At 51.7% G+C, this 19,942-nt stretch overlaps 1 protein-coding gene across 3 annotated transcripts in view; it reads left to right on the top strand.

The window, feature by feature from the left end:
• Positions 1 to 3,389: 3,389 nt before the first annotated feature.
• The window catches only part of PEBP4 (phosphatidylethanolamine binding protein 4), a 216,608-nt gene continuing 200,055 nt past the window's right edge, over positions 3,390 to 19,942 (top strand). The window contains exons 1-3 of one of the 3 annotated variants that reach the window (XM_012435312.2): positions 3,390 to 3,456; positions 3,944 to 4,080; positions 11,150 to 11,276. In XM_012435312.2, coding sequence (XP_012290735.2) covers positions 3,950 to 4,080; positions 11,150 to 11,276 — 258 coding nt within the window. In that variant the 5' untranslated portion in view covers positions 3,390 to 3,456; positions 3,944 to 3,949. Of the gene's footprint in view, positions 3,457 to 3,495; positions 3,841 to 3,943; positions 4,081 to 11,149; positions 11,277 to 19,942 lie in introns of those variants that run through there. The other 2 variants (XM_012435313.3, XM_012435311.2) reach the window with 2 other exon arrangements.

Here is a 19,942-nt window from a genome sequence, read left to right as displayed (position 1 = left end):
TAAAGTTTGTTCAGCCAGTTCTCTCTCTCTCTCTTTCTCTCTCTCTCTTTCTTTCTCTCTCTGTGTGTGTGTGCATGTTGGGGGGAGCGGGGAGGGCAGTGGGGACGGTGTATGTGTGTCTTTAGCTTTCCATGAGGGAAAAAGAGCCTGGAGCCTCCTAGTCATCCATTTTGCTGACATCCCCAGGATGATTTTTTTAAACAGCGTTATTGCTATATGCTTCACAGATCTCAGAATTCACGAATTTTGAAGTGTATAATTCAGTGGTTTTTAGTATATGTATAGATACGTGCAACCATCACATAGTCAATTTTAGAACATTTTCATCACCTTTAAGAGAAACCTCATACCCTTTAGCTCTCATCCCCCTACGTCTCAGTCACATCTTACCCCACCTCCACCTTCAGCCTTCAGCCTTCAGCCTTAGCAACCACCACTCTACTTTCTGACACTATATGTTTGCCTATTCTGGACATTTCATATAAATGGAGTCATACAATATGTCTTCTTTTGCAACTGGCTGCTTTCACTTAGTAGTGAGGAGTAGAAAGGAGGTGAGGTCTGGACACTGATGGGGGTCTCAGGCACAGGAGGCCTGAAGGGATAAAAAGGGAGTGGAGAATTTCAGCAGCAGGGGCCCAGCAGAACCCAGTAGCTGGAGGGACCGATGTGTCTCAGGAAGCCACAGGTTTGGCTTGATTTTTGGTGGTGCCTGGAGGTGGTCCCAGCCCAGGTAACCGAAGGAAGAGAGGAGGACTTCAAGGGTGGGCACCAAGAAACCTAGCAATGGGACTTTGCAGGAGTGCGGGAATTAAGCAAAACCAGCTGGGGATGGGGAGGGAGAACTGTCACTCCCGAAGCTTGAACATGGCTTCCAGATCTTAGGTTTCAAGTATGAATCAAAGTCCTGAAAAATCCCCAAGAGAAAGATCAGGTTTGAAAATCCCAAGAACCCCTGCATCCTGCCAGATTTCTCTGTACGAAAACAAGCCAGAGAGGGTTAGATAAATAAGCAAAAGGCATCCAGGGCTAAGGGCCAACCTGAGGGATTGCTTCCTATTGATATTTATACAGAGTTATGAGCTGTTAGGTGAAAATGAGGACGATCAGAAACGGAAGTGGCATGTGTCATGCACTTAAACAAAAGTTTTATTAAGCCTCTATATACTCCATGTAGGGTGTTCAGAATGCTGGACAGTCTCCGTGCTTCTTCCCAGAAGCTTATAGGCTGGGGGGATGAGGGAGATACTATCACTAAGCAAATAATTACAAAATAATTTATTACAACTGTAAAGAATAATGAAGAAAGCAATACGGTGCTCTGATTGTTTATAACAGGAATCTGATGGAGTCTAGGGGCCAGAGCAAGTTTCTTAGGAAATGACATTTCAGCTACCCCCCAATGAAGGTGGGAAGTGGGTCGGTGCCTATCACGGTGCTGGGGTAGAAAGGAACTTGCGGAACCTACCAGAGGTAACATATGAGAGGAGTAGGAAGTCAGCTAGAGAGAGACAGGAAAAGCCAGATCTCACAGGGCATTGTGGGCCACGTGGAGGACTTTGGGGGCCTTCTCCTAAGAGCAAAGGAAATGTGCAGGGACTGAGTATGAGGCCATGGGGCAGCTACAGGGTGCAGTGTAGCTAGGTGGTTAAGCGTGTGGACTTTGGGCTGGGTGTGGTAGCTCAAGCCTGTAATCCCAGCACTTTGGGAAGCCAAGATGGGTGGATCACTTGAGCCCAGGAGTTCAAGACAAGCCTGGGCGACGTGGCAAGACCCCGTCTCTATAAAAAATACAAAATTTAGCCAAAGCCATGGTGTGCCCTGTAGTCCTAGCTGCTTGGGAGGCTGTGGCAGGAGAATCCCTTGAAGCCCAGAAGACGGAGGTTTCAGGAGCCTCCATCACCCCATTGCACTGGGCGATGGGAATGAAACCCTGTCTCAAAAAAACAAAAAGCATGGAGTCAACCCAGTTTCAACAGGTTCAACCAGAGCCTGGTTCACATCCCAGATCTGCCACTTCCTGGTGACAAATATCAGGTTTTAGCTAATGTCACTGTGCCGTCGCCTCCTCCATAAGATAGGGTGATCATAGTGTCTAGTTCCAAGAATTGGCTTGAGGATTTGGAGATAAAAGCGCCAGGTATGTGGATTTAGGAAGAACCGAGGCTGGAAGTGGGCTCAACAGCAGCAACCTGCACTGTGGGCTCTCCCTGCCTCCCGGCCGCCATCACTGTGCTAAAAGAGTTGACACCCAGGAAAGCTGAGGCTTCTCTAGTGAATGCCATTTGGAAGATGAGAGTCCCTTGGTCTCGGGCAACCATCCTGGCAGCATATCCTTGGCTCTGGCTGTCCTGTGAGCTGCATGCAGACTGAGGCCATGCTCAACCCATACCCCGGGGCCCAACATGGGGCAGGCATGTGGGAGGCACTTCATTCCTATGGGTGAAGTGGATTGCAAAGGAATGAATGGATGGATGGATCTGTGGGAGAATACTTAGGCTATTCATAAATTATTGAGCATTTACTATGTGCCAGGCACCTTACCGAGTGCTTGATCTGATTGATCTCATTCTCGCGGTGATCTTTTGAGAAGGCTGCTGTCAGACTCTGTCCAGTACTGGAGATCTTGGGAATACATTTTCTGGTTGAGGGCAAGGGGAGTCCTGATTGTACTTCAGGGAGCCTAATGACTGAGAAATGTGTTTAATATGTAGCCCCAAAGTGGGGGCTTTTTGCCCCACTTTGGGATGCTGGAGGCAAGAATTGAGCCAGAAAGCAGGCTATGAAAATAGGTTCTCTAAAGATCTAGCTGCATGCACTTTACAGCGATGATCTCATATTCCTTAGCAAGGCACCACGGTGACAGGAATCATTTTACTTGTTTGTGAAAAGGAAAAGTGATGTGTTCTAGGGAGATGCAGTGGCCTCCCCAGCATCCAGAGAGAGCTCAGAGCAGAAGCCAGGAGTCCTGAGCTGCTGGCATATCTCTCCCACCCCCGCCTCTGAGAAAGCAGAGAGCAGAGCTATTGGAAAGGCTGTGGGAAGCCGCCTTTGTTCTTCCCCCTGCCCACTCAGGCTCTAACCAGAGTCCCGCATGCACCTGGTGGCAGGGCTGTTCCCCAAGGGAAGGCAGGCGATGGTCTCTGGCTCCCCTTCCTCCTGGTGCAGTGCTGGGGAAGGCCACCCCCTTCTGAGCCCCACGCAGCTCCCCAGACCTCCTTCTCCAGAGACAGTTATTTTGGGAGTGCTGAGTTCAGCACAGCTGCAAGGTGCAGCTGGATGCAACCTTCTGTCCTCAGCTGGCCCTTCGGAGCTGGCCTTGGGTGCCCCTGCCCCCACCCCGGGCAGCAGTCCCTCCTACACAAGGTCACTGTGTCCAACCACCTCTACCTTGGGGAAGCTCGCAGGCTATGGAGACAGGCGGTGGAAGAACGGGGGCGAGGAGAGGCAGAGCTGGTCTGTGGGGCACAGCCCAACCCAACCCCTAGCTCTGAGCCTGAGGTCACCAGCTTCCCAGGGCTTGCCTTACAGCCACGGAGCAGGCTGGCCTTTGGCCAGCTGACTATCCCCGGGCCAGGAGCAAGGGCTGGACGAGGAGCTGCACTAAGAAGCTGCTTATATAAGCACTTCTACTTTGCAGCCTGCTCTCTGCCCTGGCAGCCAGGACAAGAGTGGCAACAAAGCTGTGTCCTGCTAGGGGAGGGGCCTCGGCCAGGACTGCACACTCAGTCCAACTTGGAGGAGGCCCAGTCCTCCCAAGGTACTCGTGTCCGGGTGGTGGATTGGATTCGCTGCAGAGCCCTGGCAGCTGCCTGCCCTTCGCCCTGTGCTTAACCAGAGGTCTCTACCCTGCCAAGTGGGCCCCTGGGGTGGGGGGCACAGGTAGTGGGCAGGAACCCCGCAAGCAGGGGATCCAGCCGCTCTAACGCTCCTTCTGTTCCAGGTACCCATGGGTTGGACAATGAGGCTGGCCACAGCAGCACTGTTACTGGGTCTCGTGGTGGTGCTCACTGGAGATGAGAACAAGAATGACTTGTGTGCCCACAGGGCCCTCTTGGACGAGGACGCCATCCTGTGCCAGTAAGTCAGGGCAGGCTTGGAGGCGGGAGGCACAGAGGCTACCGGGCGGGTAGATCTCAGGGAGGGGTGTTTCCAGAACCAAGGAGCACCATCTCCTGAGCCCACTTTTATGGGGAAGACAGAACAGATGTCAGGTCTGGAGACCACCCTGATGGAGGATGGCACCGAGAAAGGGACTTAGAAACAGGCTCCTTCCTGCCTCCCAGAACGCACCTTTCCCAGGACCGGGAGCGCTGTGTAGATGGTCGGCTCTGCTTGGGCCCTCCAAACCTGGGGGTATCTTTGAGGGGGCAGGGGGCTGGCCTCAACCTCCCTGCTGGAACCCAGGGAGAGACCATCCCTCCCTACAGTCTGAATGCGCCATCCCCCCAGAACCCCAACAAAGAGGCATTTTAATGAAAGAAGGTGTATGATTAGACCCCCTTTGTGTGAGAGGTTTTTTTCCAATGATGGGACCCCGGAGTGTTTGGGTAGGGGGCCCTTTAGGGATCATGGCACTGGACGGCGTCGGGTGGTGAGGCTGGCTTCTTCCTTTTCAAGGGCACTAGCTGCTTCTACTCTGGGTAAGCTGGAAGGCCTGGCATTCCACTCTCTCCTTGCCAACTCTGCTGGTTACAGAAGCAAGCCTTCATTTGCTGGACTCGTGGGTCATCCTGAGGCCTCCCCAGGCCACTTTGATGCCAATCCTCCCTGCCAGTTTAGTGACTGGGGAGGGGGCCACCTGCTGAGCCCATGTGCGGGATGGGAGAGGAGGAAAAAGAACTTAGACTTACTCTCTTCTGTACCTTTGAATTTTCACAAACATTACTGTTTGTGAAAATGTTTTTTTTATTTTAATTAAAAATTTTTTTGACCATCATTACTTTTAGAACCATAAATATGTGTGTTCTCTTAAAGTTATGTAGCTGAATTCTTTTTAAAAAGTAACATTTTGGCAGGATGCAGTGGCGCACGTGTATAATCCCAGCACTTTGGGAGGCCAAGGTGGGAGGATCACTTGAGCCCAGGAGTTCGAGACCAGCCTGGGCAGCATAGACTCTGTCTCTACAAAACAGTTTAAAAAACTAGCCAAGCATGGTGATGCATACCTGTAGTCCCAGCTTCTCAAGAGGCTGAGGTGGGAGGATTGCTTAAGCCCAGGAGACCAAGGCTGCATCCAGCCATGACTGGACCATGGCTCTCCAGCCTGGGTGAGAGAGCCAGACCCTGCCTCAAAAACAAAACAAAACAAAATAAAAGTAACAAACTTTCCTCACGTCAGTACCTTTTAAAAAATCTTGTTAAACACGGCGGGGCATGGTGGCTCACACCTGTAATCCCAGTACTTTGGAAGGCTGAGGCGGGCAGATCTTGAGGTCAGGAGTTCAAGAATAGCCTGGCCAACATGGTGAAACCCCGTCTCTATTAAAAATACAAAAATTAGCTGGGCATGGTGGTGGGCACCTGTAATCCAAGCTACTTGGGAAGCTATGGCAAGAGAATCGCTTGAACCCAGGAGGCAGAGGTTGCAGTGAGCTGAGACCCCATTGCACTCCAGCCTGGGCGACAGAGCAAGACTCTGGCTAAAGAAAAAAAAAAATCTTGTTAAACAGTTCTGGGTGACATTTTCTTGAGGAAGGAGGGAGAGAAACATGGCTGCCTCTCACAGGGGGGATCTAATTTTCTAGGTGCTCTGCTGAGTAAGCTGAGGGGCTGGCAGGCTTCCCACTCTGAGCAGTGCAAGGTCAATGTCCCCATAAGCTGGGGAGGCCAGCTGGGCCAGGGTACAGCAGGCCCGGGCTACAATAATGGCCCCTTGAGGAGTACCTCAGTGGTTCCTGGAGTTTCCCACACTGTGGGAAATGAGGATGTCTGTAGGGTCACTGGAGGTGACCAACCTGTGGCCCTGGATGCTCTAGGCTCTGCCCTGCCAAGATCGCATCTGGGCGCCCTGGTGACCCATGGATGGGGGCACACGTGGGGAGCCCCAGGGCACCTTCTGTATGCCAGATTTCTCTTCTGGTGTTTGGACTCTTGACTCCTTTCACTGTCAGTAATGAACCTGCAAAGTCTGTGTTAGCATCCCCATTTTGCAGATGAAGAGTCCCCAGAGATTAAGGAACCTGCCCACAGTGCTTACATAGCTTAAAAGTGGCAGAGCCAAGATCTAGCCCCCTTGTCTGACTCCATACTGATGCTCTTTCCCCATCTGCTTCTGCTGACAACTCTTACCCTGGGTCCAGGGCTCCCAGACTCGAGTCAAGGGGGCCCATTTTCAGGACTCCCAGAAGACGCCAGCAGGTCCCCAATTTGAGAAACAGACTTATGATCCTAAGGTTACACACCAGGAAGATGTCTTTTGATTTCAAGCCATCATTGCAAAAGAGGAGCTTTGTCTTTATTACCACTGAAGATTTTTGTTCTGAAGAGTTCATCATGAGTGATGATGAAATGAAAATGCGTCAAGGACAGATCTGACCCTGGAGGAGACCCAGAGGAGACAGATTGGACCCCAGCAGGACCTCCTGCACTGAGCTCTCCTCAAGATTCCCACTCAGCTCAGGCTCTGACCTTGACAAACGATCCCCCACATGCCCCTGTCCCTTCATCCCCAGCTCCCCCCAACCTGGGCAGCCATCCCCAGTCTTTCAATCCCTCTCAGAGGCCTTGGCTACTCTTCTCTTTAAATAAATTTCTTTTAGAGACAGAGTCTTGCTCTGTCACTTAGACTGGAGTGCAGTGGCCTGATCATAGCTCACTGCAGCCTTGAACACCCGGGCTCAAGCAATCCTCCTGCCTCAGCCTCCTGAGTAGCTGGGACTACAGGCGCATGCCACCACGCCTGGCTAAGTTTCTTATTTTTTGTAGAGTTGGGATCTCTCTGTGTTGTTCAGACTGGTCTCAAACTCTTGGGCTCAAGCAATCCTGCCACCTCAGCCTCCCAAAATGCTGGGATTACAGGCATGAGTTGCCACACCTGACTTGCTCTTTCTCCGAGTGGGGTGACCCACACTTTCCCAGGGGACCCCCTCTTCAAGGCAGCCTCATATCCCGTGTGTCCTCCTGTCATCCTCACTGTCTTAGTCTGTTCTGCTGCTATAACAAAATACCTTAGACTAGGTTGTTTCTAAACCACAGAAATGTATGGTAGAGATTGTCTTCTTTTCTGCTGTGTTTTGGAAGGAGGTGCTGGTGTCAACCTAGGTAGGACTCGGGTCACAAATGTGTGGAGGTGGAAGGGTCATGGCCAGGATGTGACCAAGTATATACACCAAGGCTCACGACTCTGGAGGCTGAGATGCGCCAGGATCGAGGTGCTGGCTGATTCAGCACGTGCTACGAGCTTGCTCCTCTTCAAAGATGGCGCCTTCCTGCTGGGTCTTCCCGTGGTGGAAGGGAAGGGCAGCTCCCTTCAGCCCTTTTATAAGAGTGCCTTTTATGAGGGTGACTTAATCACCTCCTCCAGGTCCCGCTTCCTAATACCATCATATTGAGGATTAAATTCCAACATTTAAATTTAGAGGAGACACCAACACTCAGACCATAGCATTCACTAAGTGGCAGCTGAAATTCTAAGCCCTTCATACGGGCACAGCTGAGAAGCCATGTTTTTAGAGACAGAGTCTCACTCTGTCACCCAGGCTGGAATGCAGTAGCAGGATCATAGCTCGCTGCAACCTTGACCTCCCAGACTTAAGTAATCCTCCCACCTCAGCCTCCTATACCTGGGACTACAGATGTATAGCCCCACACTTGGCTAATTTTTTTTTTTAAATGTTTTATAGAGACAGGATTTCACTACATTGCCCAGGCTGGCCTCTGACTCCTGGGCTCAAGTGATCATCTTACCTCAGCCTTCCAAAGTGCTGGGATTACAGGCTTGAGCCACCATGCCCGGCCCTTCTGATCCAATTCTTACCATGACAAAGAGACTCACATGACCACCTAGCTCAAACTGAAGCCTAGAGGAGCGAAACAGCTCACTGGGAAGGATGTGTGATACAGGGCACTGTACCAGTTCTCTGTTGTACACAGCAGATTACTCCAATACATAGCAGCTGCAAATATGTACGGTTTCTCAGTTACTCATCTGGAGATAGGAATAGTGATAACAGCTGCTTCAAGGTATAGTTGCATGAAATGAAATCATATATATAGGAGGTCCCTGATCTATTAGGGTGGCCCAGTAAAAGTCATGCCCTTTGTCCCCAGTCCTTTATTTAGTGTTAGTTCATGGCAAAGCCGGGGACAAGGCCCTGATCTTTTTATTCCACTCTCTAGGGTGCCTCCAAGTCTTGTCAGGGAGATCAGGAGATCCCCAAACTCTCGGGATGGAAATTAGAATGAGTTCCATGTCAGGTAAAGCACAAGCAGCAAGGGCACAGAGGAAAGTGGCGCCTTTGAGGTTTTCTGACTTGAATGCAAGTTGTTTGTCTTTAAGATAGGGTCTCGATCTGTCACCCAGGCTGGAATGTGGTGGTGCGATTGGGGCTTACTGCAGCCTCTACCTCCTGGGCTCAAGTGATCCTTCCACCTCAGCCTCCCCAGTAGCTGGGACTACAGGCATGCACCACCATGCCCAGTTATTATTTTTTTTTTTAATTTTTGGTAGAAACAGGGTCTCACTATGTTGCCTAGGCTGGTCTCAAATTCCTGGGCTCCAGCGATGCTGGAGCCTCCCACCCCAGCCTCCCAAAGAGCTGAGATTATAGGCATGAACCACTGTACCTGGCCTTGAATGCAAATTTTAAAGTATATTTTCTCACTGACTTTAATTTTTCATTCAGCTCACCTCAGCTTTGTCCAGGTCGTCTTGTAAGTCGATTTGATCATTACAGTTCTTGATCATCAGCTCTGTGCTGTCTGCAGATCAAATACATTTGCCTCTGTGTCCTTCTCCAAGCCTTTACTAAAGCTGCTGAGCAGGGCAGAGGCCTGCACACACCCCTTTCCCATCATCCTAGTTGGGGCAATATGCTGTCTTCAAACGCTGTTCTGGCAGTGCCCTATGAGTGTGAAGAGAGGGACGGGGATACGACCCAATCCCTGGTTCCCTGGCATGGGTCCTGTCCTTCGGGGTATTCTCTGTGGCCTGCATCCCCCTCACCAAATATAGAGTTACTGATCTTGCTTGTTTAATTCTTTTGGTATTTGTAGCAATTCTAGTGTGGTAAAAAGGGGAGAGGAGTTGTGGGCATGGGGGTGACCCTCTACCCTCAGTTTACCTCCTCCCTGCCCCTCAGTTTTCCCATTCTGTGCTGTTTGCTGTCTGTCTCTCTGCCCTTGGAGGGTTCCCTCTCTGCCTCGCATCTGGCTAGCTGCAGCAGCAAGGAGTTGCAGCAGAAACAAACGAAATGGTCCTTAATGGGCGGATCATGAGGTCAGGAGTTCGAGACCAGCCTGACCAACATGGTGAAACCCTGTCTCTACCAAAAATACAAAAATTACTCGGGCATGGTGGTGCACACTTGTAATCTCAGCTACTCAGTAGGCTGAGGCAGGAGAATCGCTTGAGCCTGGGAGGCAGAGGTTGCAGTGAGCCAAGATCGTGCCACTGCACTCTAGCCTAGGTGACAAAGCGAAACTCCATCTCAAAAAAAAAAAAATGATGCTGCGATGAAGATAAAACTGGTTCCCTAAAACTTCTCCAAGAGCTGCGAAAACGTTGCCATCCACCAAGAATTGCTGTAAATGTGCAGAGTTAGAAGAAACAAATTCGCTCAGCAAGCCCGTGACTCATCCTGCTTCCACCATCTGAGACCAGAGCGCCTGAGTCCAGGGATTGGGGGTCCTGGCCCACGGAAGTATCCTGGTCCACGGCTGCCAGGTGCTGGGAGCGCGGTGGCCTTTTGCCGAAGGCTGGACTTCAGGAGCCACTGAAAGGGTGTCAGGTGGAAGGCGGGAGGGGCGATGCAGGGCTCCCCACCAGGAAGCTGCGCTTGGCCTACTCCCAGCTCCCAGCCTCAGGAAGCTCTCCCTCCAGCTCTGTTCTCCAAATTATATCCTCACAGGGTCCCCTTAGGCGTCACCCCCAGCAAGACGCTGGACAGCTGTGGGTGGCTAGGGGCAGGCTGTGGAGCGGCTCAGCCACGGGAGGCTGTTAGGAAGGCTGAGGACCTGCAGCCCCCACTCCCTACCCACACCCCTTCTCTCTCAGCTATGTCTTAACCCACATTAACCCTGCAGAGGCCTTGGGTCTTAGAGATAAATATAACAGAAGGGCAAGTAAAAACAGTTTTTATAAATATCTTTGAAAAATCTTACCTACGTTTCTGAGTTTCAAATACAAGCATGCACCGAAGGCCCACCTGGTGCGGTCACGACCCAGCCTGCCCTGCCCTGCAGACTCTGTTGCCTTGCTCCGCATCACGTTTTCTTCCCTTCCAGGGAGCCACTTTCTCAGATCCCTGGTGTCGTTTGGGCCCTTCTCAGGGAGCAAATAGATGAACTGGTTCATTCATACTGATAGTCTCAGAGAGGCAATGTTTTACCCCCGAGGGATGTTTGCATTTTGACAGAGAACCTAGCCTATGGTCATTGCTTAACCTAAAGAAGTCAATTACTCACTAACTGTGGGATTTCGGGCATGGGGAACTCTTGATTGTTTAGGGGAGAGAGAAGGTCTCTGCCCTTGAAGGAAGGTGTGCTGACTTGCCAAGCCTTTCTTTCTGTAATGAGAATGTTACTGAAAAGCAACATATAGGTATTGTTTTTATAAACTCAATCCTACTTTAAAGACACTAAGTTTGCCTAAGGATATATATTCTTCTAGGGAAGTAAACGCTGAGGAGAATTAATATTACACTTTCTGATGACTTACAGTGTGCCAGGTTCTGTTCTGACCGTTGACTGCCACTTTACTCCTCACACTGACCCCTGAGGGAGGTATTATGAGTGTCCTCATTTTACAGATGAGGAAACTGAGGCACAAGGTGGTCAGGTAACTCTTGGATCACACGACTAGTTAGGGGCAGGTTTGGGATTTAGTCCCATTTCACTTTACATTCTCAATAGTGCTAGACCAAAACCCTGGGAACCCCAGGCTCCCCTAAAACCCTGACACAGGGTAACCTCCTTCCTCTCTTTGTAGGGGCCTTGAAGTTTTCTACCCAGAGTTGGGGAGCGTTGGCTGCATGATAGTTCCTGATTGTAACGACTACAGACAGAAGATCACCTCCTGGACAGAGCCGATAGTCAAGTTCCCGCAGGCTGTGGATGTAAGTGAGCAGGGCCGTCTTAAAAGCAGGGGGAGGGCTGAGGGTCTTGATGTTCCTCCAGGCTTGCTCCTCTGGGTGACTTGAAGCTGTGTGAAGAGACTTCTGGGTTGGGTCTGGTGGCAGCAGATGGCTGTTGTCATAAAGTTGTGCCTGCCTTAGAGTGGACTTGAGGAGGAGCCTGGGGGCCTGTGGGAGGGTTGCAGACTGGAAACTTCGGTGATGGCTGAGGCCACTCTGCCCAGGCCTCTTCCTGCTACCCTGCTCTGGGAGCTCCTTGGCTGCCCCTGCAGCCCTCGAGGCCCTGAGACCTGGGCCCCCAAGCCTGGAGGAGACCAGCCGGTATGTGCTTTGGAGTTGGCAGGGAAGTGGAAGAAGGGGCGGTATGGGGAGTCCTCTCTTGAGGTGAGGTGCGTCTGGGCCTTCAGATGGCTTCTGGGCTGGAGAGAAGCTGGGTGGTACCAGGACAGAGCTTAAACAGGCCTGTCTGTTTAACATAAAAGAAGCTTGTGTGTTCCAAGTCGCCGACACAGGCAGAGGTCAGTGCGTCCTGACGCTTTGTTATTGTCGTGTGAGACACATTCTTCTTTGGCCCAAGGTTGTATAAAAGAGGAGCACAGCATTTTAGGGACTGGAAATAACTATTTTGCTGGGCAGCGATTAGTACTATCCTGCTCTGGAAGCTTTCCTTGCTTTAGGGGTCTGGGAAGCCTGGGAAGCGTCGCAGAAGTGGGAAATGGGACTGCTGCTGCTCTCAGCTGCCGGAGTGTGTTTTGGGGGAGCCGATCTGGTTTTCTGGTCTCTGCCTCTTTATTTCTTGACTCCTGGGCCAGACGGAGCCCCAAAGTGTCGATGGTGGAGACTGTCCTCTTTTCTGCTGTGTTTTAGCAGGAGAGGTGCTGGCGTCAACCTAGACAGGACCCAGGTCACAAATGCGTGCAGATGGAAGGGTTGTGGCTGGGATGTGAGCAAGCACACACAGCAAGGCTGTCTTCTGGTCCCTTCTGTGCAGGGTGGCAGGGAGGGGCCGCAAGGGGTTCTTCCTTCCCTTCAGTGCTGCCTTGGTCAGGCCTGATGGAGGTAGCTCAGCCGAGCAGGACCACATGCTCTGGAGGGCGGCAGCACATGGGGGACTCCAGTGTCGGGGGCAGACTCTTCTCTTTCTGGAAGTGTTTTTCACTTGAAGCTTTGATGGCTGTCTTGTTTGCAAACATCACAAATTATCCTTTCCTTTGGGAAGATGAGCAATAAAGCACACACATGCACACACGTGCACATGTGCATACACACACTTGCATGCGTGCACACAACGTCAGCCCTCCTCCATGGAAACTCTTGGCCTGGTCACACTTGTGGATAGCCAAGAGGAGCGGAGAAAGGAAGGCTGCCGATTCTAACTCCTGGGATGGGAGGCGCAGGGCCCAGAGGCTGGGCAGGAACCCAGTCTCATAGAGAAAAGTACATGCCACTCTGTGGGATGGGACTCTCGGCTTCGCCATGCATTCCCTTGTCTTGGGGTTTGTCGCTTATACAGTAAGGGTCAGATGCTTTCACAGTCCAGGGGCGGTCCCAAGGGGATTCTCAGCAAAGGGCTGACGATGTTGCAGTCATCCACTAGATGGCAGTGCAGACTTTTCTGAGCACCTGGTATCTTTCAGGGCAAGGATTTATTTGAAGCCTGTTGGGAAAGTCTTCAGTTTGATTTGGTTTAGTTGATCCCGATCACCCTGGGTTATCAGCACATAACACAAAGATGACATCACCCCAGCACTGTTAAACCCAGCCTGTCTCAGCCCAGGGATGGTGTGAGGGGAAAACGGATGTAAAACATAGAGATTTATGAGGGACACAGAGCGGTGGTCAAGAAAGCCAGGGAGCGTGAAGATTTTACAAAGGAAGATTTTATCGAAGCTGTGGGGAAAAGGAAAATGTAGTATTCTATTGCTATGGAACTATAGTTTATGGAAATGTAACAGACCTATGAGAAGGCAGGTTGAGTGAGCGTTGCCAAAAGTGGTCATTGAGTTCCACCTTATTCCTGGGTACTATCCATGCATTTCAATTAATTCTGTCATTAAGTCTGCCAGTTAAACATTTCTTTAGTCAAGACTGTTAGTGGCATGCGACAAAAAGTCAAATCAGCTTAAGCCAAAAAAGTGTGATGGTGGAAACTTAGTGGTTTACAAAACTGTAAACTCCAGGGATAACTTCAGGTGTGGCTGGATCCAGGTGCTCAGTGTCACTAGGAATCTGTCTCTTGACTGTTTTTTCTTCTATGCTATTTTTATTTTAAAAAGACTCTTTCCTTGTGGTGACAAAGATGACCCCAACAGCCTTAGGTCTGTGTTTGACCAGTTTGTCAATCTCCATGGAAGTAGGGATTTCCAGCTATTAAAAGTCACAGGCTTTGTCTGGCTTTGGTCTTGTGCCTATCCCTGAGTCTAGCAGTGACCCTCTACAGCTCCCCTTGATCTGTGAGGACTGACAGCAGAGAAGGATCGTTGCCCTGAACGTGAGTCCAGGTGCGATTTATCCCACAAGGGTGAAAGGCTGTCGGGTAGGAATGGCAAGAGCAGGTGCTATGGAAGTGAGTCATCTGGCCAAGTGCAGAGCTGAAAAGTGCCAGAGCCAGGGTCAAAGCCAGGTCTGCCCAACTCCAGAGCTCATGGGCCTGACCTGTGGGCCACTGGCAAGGGCTCTAAGGGAGACACCAGCGGGTGCTGGCACAGGCAGGGGTGGGCAAAAAGGACAGTGCTTGTTAGGGAAGGTGAGGGTTGGAGCTTCTCTTAAGGGAGAAGGCATGACTGATGAGGCCGCAGGAGCAAGTGCTACCTGAGTCCCTCAAGAAAGGGTTGTGGGGAGCCTGAGTGCTTAGGACAGAGAAGAGCATGAAGGTATTTCCTCAGGGCCTGATGGAAAAGGGCATGAGTTGGTGACTGCTGTGTGGGGCTGGTGCGTTGCTTTCAAGGTGACTGAAGCAATGCCACCCAAGCAGTGACTGCCAGTCGACATGCCCAGGGCTCCCCACCTCCCATAAAATGCCAAAGTCCTGGAAAGAGGGGTGCAACAGTGCCTCTGTGCCCACCATATGTCTTCCCACCTTCATACCCTGGCATCAGCCACTTCCCCATCCTTAGCATCTTTGGACCCTGCTTCCATCACAATGCTTCCTCCTCTAGGAAGCCTTCCCTGACTGCCCCTCTGGGCACCACCTGCATCCCTGGCTGATCTCTTCTTTCTCTGTGCTTTTAAAATGTCCCTACCCTCTAAACTGGGTGTTGACTTCCCTCTGTCTTGTGCTGTAATTGCTCGTTTCTATCTCTCAAAGCTTCACGCACTTGGTAAGCTGGGACAGCAAGACTACGTGTGGTTTTTCTTTGAGTCACCTGCAGGCCTCAGCAGCATCTCAGATCTCATGCTGACTGACTGGGTGACTTTGGTGAGAGAGTGAACAGGTGCATGCATGCATGCGTGCATGAATGAATGAATGACTGAATGGCAGCTGGCAGAGCATCTCTGGAGTGTGAGCTGTGAGCTGTGTCAGCCCAACTGTTGACCCTTTCAGCATCTGTGGAAGGAAAGCTGCTAAGCCTGGTGGACCCAGGACAGCAGGACTCTCCTCCCCCCAGGGGTGGGGTGTGAGCTGGGAGGCAGATGAGGAAGCAGGGAGAGAAAGAGAGGAAGTCAGGCAGGTTCACGAGGAGGCAAAGTAGCGCAGGAAAACGTGGCTGGCTCCCGTGCCAGCTATGGCTGAGTGAGAGAGGTGTGGAAGTAAGAGGAAGCGTTTCTCCCCTGGCACTCCGACAAACGTGAAGAGGCAAACATTTCAAAATGCATCCCGTTCTCAAGCCAAGGAAAGCTGAAAGGCCCCTGAGAAGCTTCTTGACTGGGGGCTTATTCTCCCCCTTAAATTTCGCCAGCTGGAATCCTTTTGAAGTGCAGAAATTGCCTTTAAGTGGGAAATGTGCATTGCATTACAGGGAGGGAACAAAAGGCTGTCCCTTGAGTTTCCAATCAGTCTTGGCCCAGGCCCTATTTCTTCTCCCTACCAAGTAGGTGACCCTGAGTGCCCTACCCACCCGGGCCAGCGCATCTCGGGCCAGCCCGGGCTGCTAGCCACAGCCTCCCAGGGAGCACCTTCTCGCGCTCATTGGCCCATGGCGGAGACATGAGTTTCAACAGAAATTTTCTAAAGGCTTGGAACTCTCCTCTCTGCAAGAGACCTCAGAACTCACAGATCCACTCCCCACTCCCAACCCTTCTCTGTATACACAGAGCAGAAAAATGCAGGCTGCTGCAGTCACAAAATGATTAGCCAAGGAAGGACACAGGGCTCCCAACACCCACAGCAAACCTAGAAGAACAGCCCCTAATGGATGGAGCAGAGGTGTTCGTTGGAGTCAACAGAGGCTCACAGGCAGGCATTCCCAGTAGAGGCACATGTGCCTACATGTGGAGGCGGTCAAGTGCAGCCGCCACGGACTATTTGGTGTTAGGGATGTGAAGTGATTCACGTAGTAAATATTACTGAACACATACCGTGCGCCAGGCACCATGTTAGTGCTATTGATTCAGAGACAAAAGACGCCATCATGGAGTTTGCAGTATAGCTGGGAGACAGACAGGTAACAGGCAAGCATGAGGACACAGGGTGTCAGAGAGCCAGCACCCAGCAAGGGATGGGTGGGAGCCAGGATGGTGGGGCGAGGGATGAAGCTTGTGGTGGGGTGGGGAGGGGACAGGGCAGGACAGGGGCACATTCATGGCGAGGAGCCAGGAACTTCATGGCCCTAGTATAGAGTTTAGAGTTTATCTTGATGCTTGGCTGGTGCCTGGGGGAGAAGGGTCACCATTTGATGTTGAGGCTGGTAAATGCGATCAGATTTGCAATTTGGGAAGGTCACTCCAGCAGCAGGTGGAAGAATGGAAGAAAGGTAAGATTGAGGGCAAGGTGCCTGCCCTGCAACCTGGTGATGGCATGGACGGTGGGGTAGGTTTAAAAGATGTTAAGGATGTGGAACCCACAGAGCTTGGGGACTGTGGGGATTTGGGGAGAGGAAGAGTCCAGATGCCCCTGTGATGGGCAGGTGAGTGGGTAACAGGGAGGGTGAGTATGTAGTTTTTCATCCAAGACCAGACCCTTTGAGAGTAAAGGGGGGTGCTGTTAAGAGTTATGCCAGGACAGTGGGTATCATTGGGCACACCATTAACTCTAAAAATGGTGCCTTCACCAAGAAGGGGACACAGAATCACTGAGTTTACAGGAATGGCCTACACAGAGACCCATAGTGTCTGAGGAGGCTGTCACATCCAGGGGTAGCCGAGAGGTGGATCTGCCGTCTGAGTAGAGAAGAGAAGGCAGGGCTGGGCGCTGGGTCTGTGTCCTTAGCTTTCTGGCAGGGGTGGACTCTGAGAGGAGGGCAGACTCCCCTGGGGGAGGCTCTGCTGTGCTCGACCACAGCCAGCCAGAGAGGTCGGGTTAGGCCACAGGAAATGCACGCACTACCTTACCCCCAGTGAGCCACTGGTTACCTGTGTGAGGGAACCAGGGAGTGAATGAGGAGCGTATCCCGTGGAGTGGGCGACTCACACCACCGCTTAGCCATGGGAGAAGAGATGCCTCAGAATATTTAAATGCTGGCAGGGGCTGGGTACAAGCTCATGTCTCTAATCCCAGCACTTTGGGAGCCCAAGACAGGATTGCTTGAGATCAGGAGTTAGAGACCCCATCTCTACAGAAAATGAAAAAGTTAACTAGGCCTCGTGGTGGGTGTTGCCTGTAATCCAACACTTTGGGAGGCTGGGGTGGGCAGATCACTTGAAGTCATGAGTTCAAGACCAGCCTGGCCAACATGGTGAAACCCTATTTCTACTAAAAATACAAAAATTAGCTGGGCATGGTGGCGCACGCCTGTAATCCCAGCTACTCGGCAGGCTGAGGCAGGAGAATTGCTTGAACCCAGGAGGCAGAGGTTGTGGTGAGCTGAGATCATACCACTGTACTCCAGCCTGAGTGACAGAGCCAGACTCTGTTTTAAAAAAAAAAAAAAAAAAAAAAAATGTAGCCAGGCCTGGCAGTTCACACCTGTAGTCCTAGCTACTGGGAAGGCTAAGGTGGGAAAATCGCTTGAACCCAGGAGTTTAAGGCTGCAGCAAGCCAAGGAGCTGTGATTGTGCCACTGCACTCCCACCTGGGGAACAGAGCAAGACCCCAACTCTAAATAAGTAAGTAAATTCTGGCAGGAAGGAACCAATAAAAGGGCAATGTCAAAATATAGCAGAAGGAGGGGTTGGGGGTCAATTGGAAATGCTGGTGTCGGGGAGATAAGCGTGTGGATGGTGGGGGTGAAAGAGGGGGAGATTTCAAAGTGTCCAGCTGCTCTGGAGCTGACAGGACCTGGACACTAACTAGAAGTCAGGGGTGGGAGGGGCAGGAGAGGCTTCTGAGGGAAGAGGAGGAGGAAGGGGATAGTGGGCAGGAGGGGCAAAGGTGTGGCCGCAGGGGCTGGAGGGGCTGCCCTCTGCTGGCCCTGTGAGCTGGAGTTCTGCCAGGTGAGCCCCTACTGCAGGGGGAAGAGGCGACATCATGAAATTGCAGCGTGGACGGACTTTGGGGACAGAGCGTGGGGAATGCTGATGTCACGGGCGTTGCAGAAGAGGTGAAGGTGCGCGGGGGAGGAAGGTGCGCGGGGGAGGAAGGTGCCGGGAGAGGCAGGAATGGGAAGCAGGAGTCACCAGGCTCCTCTGCTGGGAGAGGCTGCCGTGGGGTGGGCTGGGGAGGAGCCACTGCATCTAGATCCTTCCAGGATCATGGGCTGGGAGCTGATGGTAAAGTCAGGACAGGGCCGGGGGCCACCCCGAGGAGATCACCAGTGCATCAAGTGAGGGTTTAGGGAAGAACTCATGAGATGCCACCGTATCTGGTGCCAAACACCTAACCAGAGCTTCATGGATGGGATCAGTTGTCACTACAATAAGAAGAGACGGGTTTGTAGTCTGAAGGGCAGAAGACACAGAAGAAGAGTCGGGCTTTCTGAGAGTAGGAGACTTGTGTGTGTTTGAGGCCCAGAGGCAGAGAGGATGGGAAGCCGCCAAGGTTGTCAATGAAGGGCTCAGGTGCTAACAGGTGGAGCAGGTGTGGGAAGGCGGGTGAGGACAGTACCCAGCACCCAGTCAAGGACACATCAGGTCATTTCATCCTTTGTCCCTGGCTCCTTCAGTGCGGGTAGTCAAAGTGCTAGAATCACTCAGCTGTGTCCCACTCTAGCCCAGGTTCCCAGTCATGTCATCCCGGGCTCCTCTGGGTGCAAGAGGACTGGGTGAAAGCGGAGTGGTGACCGTCAGCATTTCTAACCTTTGCAGCTAGGTGTCGAGGTGGCAAAGACACTTCCTATGCAGGACTCCACAGGACCAATCCTCCTAGCAACATGGGGAGAGGGACAGAGCGGGGGTTATCCCAATGATGACAGACGGGGCGCTGCCAAGGTCACGCTTGCCAAAACTGGGAAGTGGGAGAACCAGCCTTGGATGGCAGGTTCCCCAGCTTGCAGTCAACTACCCTTTCATCTACATAATTTTGCCTCCGGAATCCCCCCGATTTCTGAAAACAGGCCTGTAATGTTGATAGTGGGCAGGTGGTGTCATTCACTCATTCATGTATTCGCTGGAGCAGGTCGGGAGGGACCTCCACTGTCTGCCCCTCTGCCAGATACTGTTCTGGGGTGAGGGATACACGCAGAACGTATCCGTGCCCTGCCTGTGATGGGCATCTTGCAATAGTGAGAATGTTCATCGTCGTCGTTACTTGTCTGTTAAACACTTGATGGCTGAGGGGAAACTGTAAAAGAACGGACCACGTGCTCTGTTGACTGTCTTACTCAGGGCGGCTTCAGTAGCAGGATTCCCAGGCTCGATCTTCACTCCCAGGGCTTGTTATCCTCATGGCCTTCTCTGTCATTCCAGAACTTTCGGTCATACCTGAGCCTGCCTCCAGCAGCTTTTAATCAAACAGGGTCCCTCTCCTCCCCCACCCCCTCCCCCGCTTCAGTCCAAAGGATCCTGCCAGCAGCGCTAGCGGGCAGGGTGCACGCTCAGCGATTGGGCAGCTGACGTCCACTGAAAGTTCCCAGTCAAGTGCTGGGGAAACAGGTTCCAGATGTTTCTGAGATCAAATACTGTTTCTTCGAAAAAACTGTGTGGGCTGATCTACCAAGGGGGCCCCTGGGACCTGAAAGGAGCACTCAATGGGTTTGCATCCTGGGTTTTTCTGTTTTTTGTTTTAAAGGCATTTAGCAAGCGTCTGTGTAGGGCTCTTCATATATTTGGGATGTGTTCACAGCGGTATGTTGGGAGTATCAGCAAAGGCTTCTTGGATTTTAAAATAGCTGCCCGGCCTTTGTCGGAGCCATTTAGAAGGGAGAGCATTTTGAATGCTACGAGGACTTGTTGCCTTCTCTCATTGGGGAAAGAAGGTGGCGGCCTAAAGGGGAGTTTTCAGAAAGGTTTTGCAGATTTTTAGAAGAGCAGTATCATTTGTTGTTTGTTAAAACTTGCAGGCTTGTGGATGAGGGGTGGAGAGAAGGAGGTGAGTGGAGTTCCCAGCTCTTCGAGGGGAGCTGCATCTGGGAGGAGGTGCCCACTGCACTCCAAAAGCACCCCCTGCCCCCCTG

This window comes from Aotus nancymaae, unplaced genomic scaffold (assembly GCF_030222135.1).
Source record: "Aotus nancymaae isolate 86718 unplaced genomic scaffold, 86718_ANA_hifiasm-v0.15.2.pri h1tg000079l, whole genome shotgun sequence".
Classification (NCBI taxonomy): domain Eukaryota; kingdom Metazoa; phylum Chordata; class Mammalia; order Primates; family Aotidae; genus Aotus; species Aotus nancymaae.
Note: the sequence above shows the minus strand (reverse complement) of the source record. Positions and strands in the feature narration are given on the sequence as shown.